At 45.2% G+C, this 18377-nt stretch overlaps 1 protein-coding gene across 4 annotated transcripts in view; it reads right to left on the bottom strand.

Moving 5' to 3' along the window:
* Positions 1-18377, bottom strand: part of GRB7 (growth factor receptor bound protein 7) — a 71905-nt gene that overhangs the window by 40845 nt on the left and 12683 nt on the right. The window contains exon 2 of one of the 4 annotated variants that reach the window (XM_044447176.1): positions 14651-14772. The exons of 1 other annotated variant lie outside the window; for it this stretch is intronic. Coding sequence is in view for 2 of the 3 variants with exons in the window: in XM_044447173.1 (XP_044303108.1) it covers positions 767-803 (37 nt within the window). In the remaining variant the exon portion in view is untranslated. Of the gene's footprint in view, positions 1-766; positions 1070-9295; positions 9443-14650; positions 14773-18377 lie in introns of those variants that run through there. 2 more of the 4 variants (XM_044447174.1, XM_044447173.1) reach the window with 2 other exon arrangements.

Below are 18377 nucleotides of genomic sequence, written 5' to 3'. Positions count from 1 at the left end.
GTTGGAGCAGAAGTATTTTTTGGCAGATCTAGCATGGCTTTTGTGGTATGGGGTAAAAGAAGTGCCCAGGGGATTGAACTTACTGAATTTTCCAGGATTCTTCTAATATGGTAAGAAGGTGTCAGCTAAAAACTACTCACTCCCAAGCCACAGATGTTGCTCCAATGAAAAGTACCGTATTTTTTGCTCTATAAGACGCACTTCCCCCCCTCAAAAGTAAGGTGAAATGTCTGTATGTCTTATAGACAAATGTGTGTGCGCCCAACGCCCGGGACGCTGCCGGCCCGCCTGCACCACATGGCACCACCTTACCGGCACGCGCTTGGTGTGCGCTGCTCCGCCCCCCCCTCCGGCGCAGGTGAGAGCTGTGCCGCTCAGGGGGAGCGGTGCGGAGGAGGAGGAGCCGTGGGCTTTAACCCCCCGGCCGCATGGAGAGATGGACTGCTTGCCCCCACCGCCTGGGAAGACCTGCCGCCGCCGCTGCTGCCGCACCGCCCGGAAGACCACCGCCGGCACACTGTCGGCCTGGCTGCACCACACCTGGCCGGCATGCGCTCGGCGCGCCCTGCTCCGCTCCCCTCCTCTGGCGCAGCTGAGAGCTGTTAATCACAGGTCGGTGTGTGTTTTCAAATGGCAACCCGTCTTTTAATGAAGCCCATGGGGAAGTGATGGGGAAAGTGCCTATGATTATCAGGAAGCTTTCCTTGGATCCCTCCTCTAAAAACTAGGTGCATCTTATAGAGCAAAAAATATGGTATATCCTTACCTGGAATGAGTCTTTGCGCTGTTAAATGAATCCACATTCCTTTCTATGGTTCTTGCTTTAGAGAACCCTGGTCAACCCTGATTCTCCACCCCTTAATTGCAAACCCCAAGGAGGTGATCTCCCCGCCACCATCTGGGCACTTGCCAGCATGGCTTCTTGGGAGGGGGCGGAGCACCAGCCAGCCACTATGGCAGTGCAAGGGTCAGGTTCAAGCCCTGACTCACGGGGACAAGTCAGGCTATTGCCCCAGCCACATCAGGGCCCTGACACTGGGGCTAAGCTCAGCAGCTAAGCTGAGCCCAGCACATCTGCTGCCCTTTCACCATTTCTCCCAAGTAGTAAAGGAAAAAATATCACCAGGGATTTCAGCACAATTCAGAGAGGGCAGAGAGATAGAGCAAGCAAGTAAGGCAAGGTCAAAGTCCGGTGATCATATGAAAGCTGCACATGTGGGCACTATCTGCAAGTAGGGTGGGGAGAGGGAGAGGGAGAGGGAGGGGAGAGGGATGGACGATTACAGCCACAGCTTGCATTTTTCCAGTTAGATATTTGTGTTTCCCAAACACGAATAGTTTAGCGCAGCGGTAGGCAACCTGTTGCCCTCCAGATATTTTGGTCTACAGTTCCCATCATCCCTGCCTGCTGGCTCTGCTGTCTGGGGCTTATGTAAGTGTAGTCCAAATTTTCTGGAGCGTACTGGCTGCCTATTCCTCCTCTCATGTATTTTTAATGAAACGTGTGCCTGTATTTTCACCCCATGACCTTGCATCATGTCTATTCTTCTTCTGTTGACATTTAAACTGTACGCTCCTCTGAAAAATGCCCTGCCCTTTGGATTAGGTTACTCTATGTGCAACAGTGACTCTAATACAAATAATGAATGGACGTGCCTAGCAATGTACACAATCATTAAAGACAGAAGTTCCTCTACACACTTCAGTCTCCATCAGTAGAGCTGAGAAACTCAGAGTAAGTTTTCAATATTAAGAAATACTTTATAATATTAGCATTGATTCAGTTCTAATTCTAAGCTTGATGGTGATCTGGTGGTTGAGGGGTGGGTGACAGCCACTCCCTTGTCATGGACAGATCACTTCCTTTTGAGGTTTGAACTCTCAGCTTCCTCTTCCCTCTGCAGGTGTGGGTGACCCAGTAAGTTGGTCTGCCCCTGGAGTCTAGTAGAAGCTGAGGGTCACCAGAAGACTCTGGGGGATTTTCTGGCTGGCATAGTAGGCACTCCTGCCTAAGCCTGGGTCTCTCTGTGGAATAAAGAGATGACCCGGGCAGTTGACATGATTGTCCCCAAGCACTTTCTCTCCCCTCACAGAGCCCAACCTGTTCCTTGATGAACATCTGAGCTGCGGGCAATGAAGCAAGGGGGAAAGAGCTCAGGTGGAGGAAAACTTGGGCTGAATTTGACACAGCTTAGTGCTCATTATTGAGCCTATACCATGGCAGTGAAGGTGACTAAAAAACACCCCTGTTCCACCTGTGTCACAGCCTCAGAGTGCTGTCCGGGTGCTTCAGGGCCTTCTACATTCTGTTCCCAAAAGAGAGATTGTTGAACCCTCAGTAGCCTGCTGTGATGAACTTGCACACAACATTGAGGACAAAATCTCTTGGATTAGCTCCGACTTGGACTCCACAGTTGCCCCAGTTCCATTGGCAGAGGCATCGAGGACACCACCTGATCCTGTTGTTGCAGTAACTGCAGCATGATGATGCGGACATGGTGCTTGGACAAGTCAAGCCCACTGCTTGCCCACTCAACCCTCGCTCATCATGGCTTACTGAAAGATCTAAGGAGGGGGTTCACACCTGTCCAGTACGCTGTCAACGCCTCCTTGAGAGAAGGAATGGTGCCAGCCCTTTAAAGGTGGATGAGATAGCACCACTCCTAAAGGAGCCAGGCCTGGGCCTGCTGTGATGAACCCGGGTATTGCAAACAACTTTAGAGCAAAAGCCAATATCCACATCCTGGGCAAGGTGACTGAGCGGGTGGTGGCTGGCAGCTCCAAGCACTTCCGGAGGAAACAGATTGTCTAGACCCATTCCAATTGGGTTTCTGGCCTGGGTTTGGGACAGAGATTGCCTTGGTTGCCCTGTGGGATGACCTTTTCCAGGAAAGAGACAGGGGGAGTGCAAGACCGTTGATTCTCCTGGACCCCTCAGTGCCTTTCAGAACCATGGACCACGGTATCCTTCCAGAACGGTTGTCTGGGCTGGGAGTTGGGGGCAATGCTCTGCAGTGATTCTGCTCCCACTAGGCTGACTGGTTCCAGATGGTGGCATGGGGTGACTGTCGCTCTGCGTCAAGGTGACTGTATCATTGGGTTCCACAGGGTTCAATTTTGTCCCCCATGCCTTTTAACATCAGCATGAAACTGCTGGATGAGGTCATCCAGAGGTGTGGGCTGAGGTGTCACCAGTATGCTGATGACACCCAGCTCTACCTTGCCTTTTCATCTGACCCAGGTAAGGCAGGGGCTGTCCTGGACCAGTGCCTGAACTCAGTAATGGGCTGGACGAGGGCCAGTAAACTGAATTTGAATCCAGGCAAGATGGAGGCATTGTTGGTGGGCACTCCCACACTCCAACTAGGAAATTTTCAACCTTCTCTGGAAGCGGTTGTACTCCCCCAAAGGATAAGGTTCATAGCTTAGGGGTTCTCCTCAATCCTGAGCTCTTCCTGGTCTCCCAGGTGGGCTCGGTGGCCAAGAGCACCTTCCTTCAGCTTCAGCTGATCTTTCAGCCATGTTCCTACTTGGATGAGTGGAGCCTTGCCACAGTGATCCACATGCAGATAACCTCTCACCTGGATTACTGTAATGGGCTCTGTGTGGGGCTACCATTGAAAATGGTCCGTACACTACAACTCACACAGAACAGGGCGGTCAGTGAGAACACATCATGCCAGTCCCCCATCAGCTGCACTGGCTCCTTGTTCTAGTCTGGGCCCAAGTTCTACCTGCCCACTTGCATCTTCCTCTGAAGTCCTCCTCTGAATAGTCCCCCAGTGAGATCAAGGGGGAAAGGGCTAGGAGGGGGACATTTTCTGCAGTGCCACCCAGACTCTTGAATTTGCTCCCAGGGATATACGGCTGGTATTGATGTCAGGTAAAAACATTTTTGTTGAAACAATTCTTTGATTAGCCTAATTTATATTTTGTTATTGATTATTTATTTTTGGCCATTAATTTATTGGCTGCATTTGGTCACACTGTGAATGGTTTTATATAATTTTTATTTTGTGAGATCATAGAATCATGGACTAGTAGAGTTGGAAGGGGCCATGAAGGCCATAGAGTCCAACCCCTTGCTGTTGCCACCACATATAGTTTAACACATACATAAGTTTATTGATGGTTTAACAATGTATTAATTTTATTGCTTTTATCTTTTTTACCTTTTATTGATGGTATTTATATAACAATCATATTTGCATGCTGTTTTCAGCAATTATAAGTCACCCAGAGAACCCTCGGGTTATGGGGTGGCATAGAAGTGGAATGAAATAAATAAATAAATGCCCAATTCTAAGTCTGATTTACATTCTCTCAAAAAGCATTATTCAGCGACAAACAAGAACGCCCTCCCTCTCTGCAATAAAAGAGTGCACCTTTTGAAAAACTTGCACTTTTGAAGGATGGAAAGAAGCCACTTTTTAGCGGGAAAGGGTTTCCTCACTATTATAACATCTCTACGATTTAGATAAGAAGTGAAGCATCGGTGATGCAATCTGAACCCTGCGGCCGGGCGCCAGCCACTCAAGGCCAGATGGCAGCAGCTTGCAGCAAGCCTGCAAGGGCTCAGCCCTCTCCACAGTCCATTCCCTCTCTTGCAAGGTCAACAGTCCCGACAATCACGGGTGCATGCTGTGCGCACACTCCAGCGGAGCGTCTCTCCCATGGGCCTCCGTCCCTGGATGGCCGCTGCATTGCACTGGCGTGCTTGCTGCCGTCAGCGGGTGCTGCTGCTACTTCAGCCAACAGTCCGCCAGGAAAAGTGCACAGGGGATGCCTGAAGTTTGTGTTCTGTAAGACCCAGTTCACACCTGACCAGCCATCCCTCACTGGCAAGGGATGGCTTCTATTTGTGAATACAAATAGCAGGCAACTGACAACTTCCTATCACCCCTGGTCAGCAAAAGCACAGTACTCAAACCTCAAGGGAGGCAGTTCACACATTGCACTCAGGATACAGTAATCTAATGATAAGAGATCCAGTGATGTCCGTGCAAGATAAAGACAAGTCCTTATAAGAATTCATTTCCTAGATCGTAGACAAACTCTATCTTTCCGGAAGTGCAAGAGGGAAACACTTACTGTACAGTTATACCACTCGATAAAGATATTCTAAAAGGTATATATAGTACATTTCTCATGGCTGGCTGCTTCTCAGCAAATACCTGGATTCATCTGCAACTTGAATCCTACTGGTATCAGCCTAACTGTCAGTAACGGAATTCGTATAATATCAGAAACTTCCTGCTTTAGTCTGAATGGCAGCAGTTGTAGCTGAGCAAACAGCCTCCTTTTTAAAAACATTCCTCCCAGTTTGAAGAGGGACAGCTCTGTCAGGCAATGGCAGAAAACAAAACCAGGGGCATATTTTTTCATAATAACTCCCTCTACTCAGGGAGCTACAGGTCTGTGCTCAGGAAGGCAGAGCTTCCTTAACAGAAAATTAAGCTACAACTTCCAGGCTTGTTCGGAGGATCTGGCAGTTGAACTGGCATCAATGCAATATACTTTTGCAGTGTAAATACATCCCAAGAGTCCTTTGGTCTGTTTTAGCAATTAATTAATTGACGGAAAGATCATCTTTCACCCTGAAGCAAGTCTAAGGGCACCATCCTGCTGGTTGCACCATCAGTGATCATATGTCCCTGAACTTGGAGGGCAGAAGGGCTGGCAGAGGCAATCTTTGCCTCCCTGTCCTCCCATCCTGCGCTTTTTGTTGGTCTAGCAAATATGTTTAGAGGGGGAAGGAAGGAGGGGAAGCGATGCAGGTGTCATATCCTGGCTTCTCCAGTCTCCACCCCTCCTCACCCACTGAAACCTTCCTTTTCCTTCTCTCTGAAGCTGATTCCCCAACCGTGGAGGGCAACTGGCACAGGCTGCTCCAGACTTGCTGCACTGGGGGGAGGGGGAGGCAGCTCTCCAATTCTCCCCTCCCAGGTTACAGCCCTGTTTCTGACCTCAGAGCTAGGAACCAAACTACGCTATGGCTGCTCAGAGCTACAGGATGGCTCCCTCCAGCTCCAACTGTAGCCATGCATGCATGGAACTGGAAGTGTGTTTCACTGAAATCTATTAATTTACTTCCAGATAAACATGCAGAGAATTGGGCTGCATGGCTTCACTTATTGCACCGTGCAATTTGCCACAGATGAAAAATGTTTGTCTCTCTCACACACAGAGGAATCTTGCAGGAACATCATCCTTGGGAATGAAATGTTGAAAAATGGCTTGCCCGTTAAACATCTGGATTACAGAGGTGCTGCAGCTGTAACACTGTTCCAGGCCTCCCTCAACCCAGTCAAGCTGGGCACTGGTCTTTTTGCCCTTGTCTTTAGCAGACAGAAACCTGACAAAAGTCAGTGCTTTTTTCCTTTTGTTTAGAACATAAATTACTAACCCATGTGTGGACAGTTAATAACTATGGCAAGCCAAGAAGCTTTGTAGATATATATGTAATTCTGGATCAAACACTCAATATTGATATAAACATATATGTTGCAGAGTGCACCAAGTTGCATGGGGCAGCTCTTTAAATTTTTTAGCATTTAAAATACAGTTGACCATTGATTCTGGGGTTTAATCATTCATTCATTCATTTGTGATCTTTCCTCTGTGTGTGTGTGTGTGCATGGTGGACGTGGCGTGCTTTTCCTTTTCAGTGCACATTGCATCTCAGGTCAGCTGCCTCCACCGGAGGTCTGTCTCATGCCAAGGTTTCAGGGCTTTGCTAATTGCTCAGAATAGGAGATAAAGAAAAGCCATTTGGAATGCTTATAAGTGGTGCCAGAGTCAAAGACATCCTTTCCAAAAGAGTAAAATGTGGGGAGGGCAAGCAATGCCTAATCCAGATTGTGTAATTTCCACTTGATCGTCCAAGCAACAGGTTTTAAGGATTCTCTTCCAACTGAGGTTAACCTGAGCCTATGCTTAATCGGAACTAAGCAATGGAAGCTATGGCTATGCAGAATTCTACAGCTCATTCACATAATGATTAAGTATTCGGTGTAGAAGGTCAGAGAACATCCAAAGCCATAAAAACATCTGCAATGTCCATTAAATTAATATAAAATCTGTCCACCTATCTGGGTATATAAAATACATTTTAACAGACAAAAATACATGTTACATTGAAATCCTCAATGGACATGAGGATTTACAATGAAATCCTGTGTGTGTCCACTCAGAAACAAAAGAAGCCCTGTTTTGATAAATGGAACTCCATCCCAGGTAAACACAGTCCTATACCTAGCCACTCCAAGTCCCATTAATTCAGTGGGGCTTTCTCACAAGTGGAGTTAGGACTGCAAATGAGTACATGCCATTTCATGCCACCTGGAGTTTCACTGAAGAAGTATGTGATAGTCTTGATGCATAACACTAGATTTGGGGAATTAAACATAGATTAATTATGCTTTTACTTACAGTATATCACAGAAATGAGTACACCCCTCACATTTTGTAAATATTGTATTATATATTTTCATGTGACAACCCTGAAGAAATAACATTTTGCTACAATGTAGTGAGTATACAGCTTGTATAGCAGTGTAAATTTGCTGTCTCCTCAAAATAACTCAACACACAGCCGTTAATGTCTAAACCGCTGGCAACAAAAGTGAGTACACCCCTAAGTGAAACTGTCCAAATTGGGCCCAAAGTGTCAATATTTTGTTTGGCCACCATTATTTTCCAGCACTGCCTTAACCCTCTTGGACATGGAGTTCACCAGAGCTTCACAGCTGCCACTGGAGTCCTCTTCCACTCCTCCATGATGACATCACGGAGCTGGTGGATGTTAGAGACCTTGCGCTCCTCCACCTTCCGTTTCAGGATGCCCCGCAGATGCTCGATAGGGTTTAGGTCTGGAGACATGCTTGGCCAGTCCATCACCTTTACCCTCAGCTTCTTTAGCAAGGCAGTGGTCGTCTTGGAGGTGTGTTTGGGGTCGTTATCATGTTGGAATACTGCCCTGCGGCCCAGTCTCCGAAGGGAGGGGATCATGCTCTGCTTCAGTGTGTCACAGTACATGTTGGCATTCATGGTTCCCTCAATGAACTGTAGCTCCCCAGTGCCAGCAGCACTCATGCAGCCCCAGACCATGACACTCCCACCACCATGCTTGACTGTAGGCAAGACACACTTGTCTTTGTACTCCTCACCTGGTTGTTGCCACACACGCTTGACACCATCTGAACCAAATAAGTTCATCTTGGTCTCATCAGACCACAGGACATGGTTCCACTAATCCATATGCTTAGTCTGCTTGTCTTCAGCAAACTGTTTGCGGGCTTTCTTGTGCAACATCTTTAGAAGAGGCTTCCTTTTGGGACGACAGCCCTGCAGACTAATTTGATGCAGTGTGCGGCGTATGATCTGAGCATGATCTGAGCACTGACAGGCTGACCCACCACCCCTTCAACCTCTGCAGCAATGCTGGCAGCACTCATATGTCTATTTCCCAAAGCCGGCCTCTGGATATGACGCTGAGCACGTGCACTCAACTTCTTCGGTCGACCATGGCAAGGCCTGTTCTGAGTGGAACCAGTCCTGTTAAACCGCTGTCTGGTCTTGGCCACCGTGCTGCAGCTCACTCTCAGGGTCTTGGCAATCTTCTTATAGCCTAGGCCATCTTTATGTAGAGCAACAATTCTTTTTTTCAGATCCTCAGAGAGTTCTTTGCCATGAGGTGCCATGTTGAACTTCCAGTGACCAGTATGAGAGAGTCAGAGCGATAACACCAAATTTAACACACCTGCTCCCCATTCACACCTGAGACCTTGTAACACTAACGAGTCACATGACACCGGGGAGGGAAAATGGCTAATAATGCCCAATTTGGACAGTTTCACTTAGGGGTGTACTCACTTTTGTTGCCAGCGGTTTAGACATTAATGGCTGTGTGTTATTTTGAGGGGACAGCAAATTTACACTGCTATACAAGCTGTATACTCATACTTTACATTGCAGCAAAGTGTCATTTCTTCAGGGTTGTCACATGAAAAGATATAATAAAATATTTACAAAATGTGAAGGCTGTACTCACTTCTGTGATATACTGTAACTGAAATTTTCATATGCTCTTCTCTGAATTTTAGAGTTTAATTATAATGTTTTGTTACATGCATTCATTATCTTATTGCAGATTTTATTGTTAACTGACCCAAGTCATTTTAATGGAAAAGTAGGGTATAATTGCAATAAATGAATAAAGATTCCTACAACTGTTGGTTTTCCATTTCGGTCAGGGGTGCACAACTTTTCTTCCATTGCCACCCTTAACACCCACCTGCACTCTCCCTCTGTTGGGCCATCCACATGCCTCATAGGAAAGGCTCACAGAGACACGGCAAAATAATCACGCAGGTCCTTCTTCCAGGGGTCCAGTACACTCTGGGCCCAAAATTCTTCTCAAAAAGCTGGAACTGTTCCACATTTGGATCTGGCCTTTAACAACGATGATTACAGACAAATTGCATGCCCTTGGGAATGGAAAGGATACAAGCATATATTTAAAAGGGGGATTTTTCTCCCATTTCTTCACTCCTTCACCTTGCTAGATCCTTTGGGTGCCTGTCATTTTAGATTGTAAAACTGCAAGCAAGACTTGTGTTTTTCAATGAGTTTTGTATGATGGTTCAAAACGTAAGAGTGTTCAAAATAAAACTGGTATCAATGGAAAATTGAAACAAAGAGGAAAGTTCCTCCAGAATACCTCAGCCTCACCTCTGAGTTATTATCACAGCTATCTTAAACACTACTCGGATTAAGAATGAGGACTTCCTTCTTGTCAGAGGGTGCAATTTCCAGGTAAGCACTGGGGTTTCTCTTTTTATACATACCAGCCAACAGGAGACCAGCAGGGTGCCCTGGAGAAAGGACCAGACTTGGACCTGGAAGATCTGGTTTAAAATTCTGGCCTATCCACAAAGTCACTTGATGGCGTAAAGAAAGTTATTCCCCTGCAACGTCCCTGTTATTTCATGGTGTTGATCAAGGTGATAAAAAGGGAAGATTGCTTAAAAGGGGCTCTTTGAGCTGTGCCATTCTGCCCTTGGAACAAACAAGGTGAATTCTGCTGCAGAATGTCTCCTTTTGGTAGAGAGTGTACGCAACCCAGGCCTAGAATGAAAATGCTTCCTTTTCTGACCACAGGCCTCACTCCTGTCCTATCCCCAGTCAAGCTGTTGGTCTTTCTAGGCCAGGATCTCAACTCTACCTGGCAGACAATATCCTTCAATGGAAGGTGCAGGGGACTGAGCTATAATCCTTATATCCATTTCTGCCTATGACTTGAAAATCTACCAAATACACATGAGCCTAACAGCATTTTTATAGGTTGCCAAATTTTGTTCCCTTTTACCTCTGTGGAAGAATCCAGTTATTTTTCCAAGGCGATGCTCCATTAATATGTTTAAAGGTTAACCCTACCCCACCATAGTTCTAGAAAGGACAAGGAGCTTACAAGGCCAGGGTATCGGCCAACCAGTCCAGAAGGCATCGGAAAGAAGGGACTCCTTTGTCTAGCAGGGCTCAGTGACTTTAGATCAGTCCGTTCCACACTCTGTCTTAACTAATTAAACTTGACGGCAGGAGATGGGTTCCATCTAGGTTTTTATTAACAGAATGCTCTGCCTCTCTCCCAAGCCGGCAAGCCATGTCCTTCTCGGATTGGCCAAAGGCCAACTGGCAAACTCAGTCTGGATCCTGGCAGCAACATTCGATCAAAACGTTGATGAAAATACCTCAACGTCAGTACATTTCCCTCATCACTAAAGGAAACTGAGATTAAGAACAGAACTCTCTTAAGGGGTGCAACGAGTCCCAGTTCTGCACAATACCAATGGAGGCAGGAGAGAGAAGGATTTGCAGTTGGCAAGAGAATGCTTCACCTTTCCCCTGTAATGTCGCCCTTCTTCTCGACCCACCTTAGCTCTTGGTGACCAATTGCTTCACATGTTGTCTCTGAGTCCAGAAATAAGTCCATGCAGATGGAAAACAGCTGGGGGGGGAGGGAACATCTGCAGAGATGGGGACCAGCAAATTCCCCTCTACAAATGCCTTGCCATTACAAATGCCTCCCTCGTTGCACATTTTTGTGACAGATTAAAACCAAAACTCTCACTCTTTTTGGTGAGTTGCAGTAGCAAGGAGTACCTTTAGTAGCTAAGGCTGTGATGCCAGTGGCATCCCTACCTAGAACAGCTGGACTTGTGTACAGTTACATATGTACTCATTATCTCCAATCTACTTTCAATCCCTTTTATATGGGCTGCTTTGGAAGACACTTGGAAAACTTCAGCTTGTGCAAAACGCAGCTTCCCACTTTCTGCTGGGGACCAGAAAGTCAAAGCATGTAACATCAAACTTGCAGCAATTGTATTGGCTGCCATTATGATTCCAGATGCAGCTCCAGGTGCTAGTGCTGCTCTCTGAAGTTCTGAACAGGCCAGGTTATCTAATGGACATCCTTCACCCACATAATCTCTTGTACACATTAAGTTCAGAGGCCCTCCTTGGGCACCTGCTGGTAAGATCCAGCAGCACAAGAGCAGGGTCTTCTCAGCTGTGTCCCCTCAGCTATGGAACACTGATTCAAATGAACTGTGTTTGGCCCATTCTGGTCAGATGTTCAAATGACCCTTAAAATCTTATTTAGACAGTGATGCCTTCTCCTAAGATTGCAACTGATTTTTGTGACTTAGAATTACTCTCAAATTCTTGTGACTGTGGATTGGATCTAATAAATGTATGCACGTTACCATTTATTATAGGCCACTTTGTGGTCAGTGTGGTATAGTGGTTAAGAGTGTGGAACTGGGACTCAAATGATTTGGGTCCTAGGGACCAGTAAGCCATGGAGCCAACTGGGTGACTTTGGGCCAGTCACAGACTCTTAGCCTCACAGGGCTCTTGTTGTGTGGAGAAGATTGAGAGGATATGGAGGAGAATGATATAAACCACGATGAGTTCTTAAAAAAAAGAAAAAGGTGGGATATAAATCTAATACATAAATAAAATTTGTGAGGGCATGACTTTGAAAAGCAGCCTAGAAAAACTCTGTGCAAACACACTGCTCTGGGAGTACATAGTTGCCAAAGGAACACATAGTTCTGTCCTGACAACAAAGCAAGGCACAAACAAATCCACGTAACACATTTTAAAAAGAGGGCGAGAAGAGATAAGTCATTCTTAGAGGGGCAGATCTGAAAGAGCGAAGTGGTGGATGGGATGGAGCAAATAATGCTTGCTCTCTGCTGCTTCTCTGCACCTAGTCATGCCACGCCTACCCGTTTCCACAACAGAATTACAAACATGTAATTGTGAGGGTAGATTTGTCAGTTTCTCAAAATTAAGTCCTTTGAGCCCGGTGAGTTGGGGGACGGGGTGTAGAACTTGGAAGCACTTGGTGATATGTTTGATTTAAGAGACCACGAGATTCTCCTTCTCATTGTTTACCAGGGCAGAATTGTATTTTTGAGACATCTCAGCAACATATTGTGCCGTTTCCGGTGTCTGTCTGTCTTGTACTTGTTCTTCCTTATAGAAGAGAAGGTGTGAGAGGCTAGAAGAATATTTTGAAAGGAAGAGGTGGTTTAAAATTTGGAGAAGACAGCTTAATTCCATCCTCAATTTTCAACTCCTCTTCCTGAAATGTCACTCCATCTCCTGGATTCTAGGGCCAGAACAAGGCTAAGCCAAAACTGGAACCAAACCTGAGATTTTGGCTATATCCTGGAAACCAGCAAGCCTGTATGTGTTTGTGAACAAGGAGAGGGGAAGGAGTCATTTGGTAAGAGGATTTGCAATGAAACAGCTTTCTCAAATCACCACTCTCTACCAATGGCTTTTCTCTAATAAAAGAAAAAAGAAGTTACAGTCTTGTAAGATGTGTCTGTGTGAACCTCAGCATGCCTACAACCAGCAGCCAAGCAAAAGCTATGCTACCTTTGCTATGCCAACAGACAAATTGGAACAGAACTGAAATTGTATCACACCCTAAATATAAATCACTGTGAAGTTGTCACATGCCCCGCCACCCACCGTGATAAACAAAGGAAGCCCAGCTCTGGTTTCCCTTTTCTATAAACCATTGCTGAATTCTGCCTGCTATGCAAAATCACATACTCTTGTTCCTGATTGAGTAATGCAGATCCTAGCTGCTCCCTGCTGGTCCACAAATATGAACTCAAGCTCCTTGTTCACTTACAAGCTGGAAAGAGCCAACCTGTTAGTAGCACATTGGCCATGGTTTACAACCCCCAATTGTTTAACAAGATTCTTTTCCTATAGTAGGTCAGAGGCAGATTTATGCTTGCATATGCGGGCCACCCCGTTTTATGAGATGCAACTAGCTCTGCCCCAAGCCACTATTTTGCACTTGGGTTCTATAGATGGGCCTCAAGTTTGCAGTAAAAGACAAAGCAGATCCTGCAAACATGAATTCTGACAATACCAACAACGGAGTAGTAAATTAAGTTACCCTGAGTATGCATCCAGACAGGGAATCTTATTTATCCCCATGCATGCTATCTGGTTCAGTTAATGTGCCCACTCACACACAGGAGAAGAGATATTTAAGTTATGCTAGGTAGGTTTGGGGGCAAATCCAGTTCCAGTTCCTAGTTGAGAAGCAAGTGCATCTATGCTCAGATTACAGCATCTTCTGCAACCGTGGGACCAAAGAGAAGCCCCCTTTTGGGGTGAGATGGACCAGGTAGCAATCAATTCCAACATTCTGTTTCTGTGGAAAGCCAGAAACCTCCAGGAAATCCACAAAAACAGCATAAAGGTTCTTCTGGTATAACTGGTATTCAGAGATATACTGCCTCTGTACTTAGAGATTCATCTAGCTGTAGTAGCTAAGAGTTACTGAAACACCTTTCCACATCTATGTATTTGTCTATAACAATGCTGAATGAGCCTCTAGCAAAATTAATTACTAATATGAAAATAATGCCCATTGTCCCACCTGCAGCTTTGCGCAATAGCCCATGCTTCACCAAATTATGCATCTTTAAAAATATTAAGCATAAACACTAAATCTGAACCACAATTTCCCAGTTATTTTCTTTTGTTTAGCTCCTCCTCTTGTCATCTCTGCATTAGGGGTGCAAACAGGAACCCAGACTAAACTCTCACAAATAATCAGAAACAACTGGTAGTGGCAGTAAAATACAGAAAGAAAAAATTAAGTTTCGAACCTCAAAATAGGTGAATATGTTTCTAGAAAAAACAACCCTGCGGAAAGTTACACTGAGACAGGCGCATGCCTGCGCGTGTGGAATCAGCTTCAAAATTAATATGAAAAAAATGTAGGCGGGAGGGGAGACTGGCAGGAACAAAGAGAAAAGGAAGTTTTGGAAATCTCAGAATTCCAGACTTTATATTCAGGCTGCGATTCTGGCCAAAGATACCGGGAGCTGGCTCCAGTGAACACAGGAGAACTTACTTCTGAGTAGGAGACATGGGAGCAGGCCACACATTTTTCAGATCAGCCCCACCGTTTTTATTGTCTGTGTGGCCCTTCCTGACTTTAGGGCTGAGGAGGAAGAGCAGCAAAACCAGCCTGGGCAGAGCGGGAGAAAGAGAGAGAGAGAGAGAGAGAAAGTGCGCGGGAGAGCCCATGCCTGTTCTTGCTTACCTGGCCCTGGTGATTTGTTTCCACTGCTGCCTCGACTCTCAGAACTGGGGGATCCAGTTTAGTTTGACTCCTTTATCTACCTGCTTGCAAAGTGGCCACGCCTCCTCCTTTTGACATCATAGCTGGTCAAAACACAAACAGACTAGGATGAGCCAAAGGTGTTGCAGCAGGTGCACTACGGAGCCAATCTGCCTTTTCTTCATTCCAAGAGCACTGAGTGTGTTGTCCGACTTTCCTCAGCTTCCCCTCTCCCTCCTCACTTCACTACTTTCTCCTTCCTTTTTCTTTTTAAAGATGAAGTCATGACAGTATCCCACACTAGCCAGCAAGGAAAGGGCATCTGGTGTTAATCGTAAGCCTGATAAAACCAGATTTGACAGTTTTAGGAGAGAAGGAACGTGGGTGGCGAGGGAAGAGAGAGAAGGAGACAGAGGCTGGAGACTGAAAGACCCACACTGGATCTGCACTTTGAACAAAATCTTCCACAGGGACAAGTTGTACAAATCTACCCACCTTAGCCTTACCACTCCAGACCACGTATGGAATACGTATCTGGAAAGAAGAAAAACATTCCCTGCAGCTAAAGAACTAGATGTCCAGGGAAATGGTTCAGTATGAGGGAAATGCTTTTTTTCTTACACGTTTTTAAAAATCATATGAGCCTAGAATTTTACCAATTTTCTGCTAGCAGTAACCTTGTTTTCGACTGAGCAGTCTGCTGAGAATACCCTGTACAGAGGATTTATTCTTGGGAGAGGTGAGGCGGTGACAAGTATTCCAAGACATACTGTCAGCCTACTTGGTGTCTCACCATCACTTCTCATTAGTTATGTTCTACAGAATCTGTGGCCCTCCACATGTTGTCAAATTGCAGATCCTCATCATCCTGGTTGGGGCTGATGGGACTTGGAGTCCAACAGCATCTGTAAGGCTATAGGTTCCCCACCCCTGTTCTAGAACAGCATCCTAGTTCTCCCAGGGTTGAGCAAGCGACCTTTAAGGAAAGCCTGTCCATCATTATTCATCTTCTCACAAAGGTTTCAAAGTACAAGGGGATGCCTCAGGATACCATTTGGGAACAAATGCTTCATCCTATCCTGTATTTACTATTTCTTTTTTATTAAAGGATTTCTTCTCCCATCTCCATTCTGAGCTCTGAGAGACTCTAATCTCCTTTTATGCACACAGCCACCCTGTGAAGTCAAATGGCATTGACTTGCACACAATGCGTTCAAGAGCTTTCAGTTAATTTCCGGCTTGGGCAGGGATTTGAAACTAGATCTTCCAAAGCCACACACAGCTCTTTATTCACTATAATGGACTGGCTTCCAAGTACAGGTAGTATACAGACCCATCCAGCAATCAGATTCTTGTTCTGAAATCCCAAGTAGCTTCACAGGTGTACCTAACTCTGCTTGCTCCTTTCTGGGTGGAGGGAGCCTCTCAGATTTGTAATGTATAAAAAGCCCATCTAGGAAGCCGTCCTGTTTCCACACAGACCAAGTAGGAGTTCCATCCACAGAACATGAGGGAACAGCTCCCTCCCACTGCTGACCCCCCCCCCCACACCTCCGGCTAGTATCCAGAATCAAGCAAGCAGGCATCCTAGCCTGATCCTCCTTGAATTTATTTAATCCTCTGTGAAAGCCATCTAAAGAAGTAGCCAATCCCATCATCCCATCTCAGAGTGGCAAATTCTATAGTTTAATTACATGTAATGGGTATTTGTATAAATTAACACAAAATATAGATAGTGTTTGGTTCATTTTCCCCCTCTGGATGTACAGGAAGACTGTTGTGCAGATGTTTCCCAGAAAAGAACAACATTTTTGCTCACTGCAGTCCTCAGATTAAGTCCCAGAGTATGTGATCCAATACTGCAACTCCTCCTGCATAACCCCCCCCCCCGCCCCCTGCAATCCCTTGCAGGTGATAACGACATTATTATATCAATTAATGGATAACAACCAAAAAGGACACTATCCTGATGAGGTAAGCACTTATAAGTCTCACTGATTCCACTGGGACACCTACGTATCTCATACTTGTAAAAACTATTTTATTCATCAGGCCATTTTAAACATATTTGTCATCTTTATTGTTTTTCTGTTGTTTTTATACTTTTATTGCAACTACATTTTAAAATATCTGAATTATTTTTGACCACCCTAGAATCAGAATATAGCTTTTCTGTAGAATATAGCTATAGAAAAGCTATATTTAGACCATCTTGAAGGATGGTCTAAATATAGCTTTTCTATAGAAAGATCCAACAAAATTGTTTTTTTTTTTTAAACATAGTAAAGAATATAAAGTTTAAAAAAGAAGTCTAAGGATGATATAAAATTTGGGGGAAACAAACCAGTAATAGCAGCCACCAATCATCCATTAAATCCTTGGGAAAAGATAGTCCAAATCTATGGCCTAAATGCTGAATGAATTGGTGCCAGGCACCAATAATGAGCAGCCAGGCACATCATATAAGCTAAACCAGGAGGTATTTTTCCTATTGTTGCTCTGATGTCAGAATTTTGACAAATCCATTGTCAGTTGGAGATGCCACTGGCCTCTAGCTCCTCTTTCCTGCCAGTTTGACTGAAGGGCTTTCCATTCTTTTCATGCACCGTTAAAGAGTCTGGCATGTTGAAGAGGACACTCACTTGACAAGAGGTGAGAGAAAGGACCCTGCCTCTTGCGGGTGGACATGGTGAAGTATTAAAGCCGCCTTCCATGTGAATTAAATGGAAGCAATAACAGACTTTGTGCAGACCGTCCTAGATGTGAAAAGGACCACTTTGCATTGCTTTCATTGCTGCTGCTGTCCTCGTTGGCATGGCAAACAATGACAATCATCTACACTGAACAAGAAGCCCATTAGTAAGAGCTCTCCGTACAAACCTTCCATACTTTAGACTTGAATAAACTTCTTTATGTGCCAGAACTGTGCAGTCTTTTTCTTTGCAATTTGAATGCTCTGCTAAGTGCCCTGCACTCACTTATGGGGAGCCCCACCTAACCTTGGTCTTTTTTCCCTTGCAGGTTCAGCTTCAAGGCTGACTGAAAGGATAATGGCAAGAACACAACAACAATAGGCCCATCGATAAGCAGAAAGTCCAATCTATACTTAGGCTCTAAGAATTCAGACTGCAGGTGGAGGCTCACAGGCTTGGATGGTCCTCCATATGCCACATCATTCATATGCCTATCAACCCCCAGCCAGCAAGGCAGTTGGGGATGATGAGAGTTGTAGTCTAACATAACTGGGGGGCATCTGGTAAGGGAAGGCTGCTGTCTAAGATTGCAGCCTAAGAGAATCTTAACTAGAGTGATGCCTGCAAGCAAAGAGCCCACTGCATTGTATAGAGTTGGCATTCCTGGCGGGTGTACAGAGCACAGTGAGATTTACTTCTAAGTAAACACCCATGAAATGGAAGTATTAGTCATAACTAAGAACCAGTTACCAAACTCTCAACAAAATTCTCAGCACTATGTTTACAACAATAATTATCATAATAATGAATGTTAACAATGATGTAATGAGAATGTTTTTCTTCTAGAAAAGTAGGTTTTGCTTCCAGAACAATGGAGTGGACAGCTGTCTTGACTCAAGAAAAGGCGCACTGATGTGGACCACTCAGGTCAAACTGTACTACTTGCCAGATTTGTTATAATGCTAAATAATAAAGTATTATTATAAGTGTATTAATCATCATACCCAAATGCTGCT

Source organism: Varanus komodoensis, unplaced genomic scaffold (assembly GCF_004798865.1).
Source record: "Varanus komodoensis strain SLA01 unplaced genomic scaffold, ASM479886v1 scaffold50, whole genome shotgun sequence".
NCBI lineage: Eukaryota > Metazoa > Chordata > Lepidosauria > Squamata > Varanidae > Varanus > Varanus komodoensis.
The sequence above is the reverse complement of the archived record's forward strand: the minus strand, read 5'-3'. Positions and strand labels throughout refer to the sequence as shown.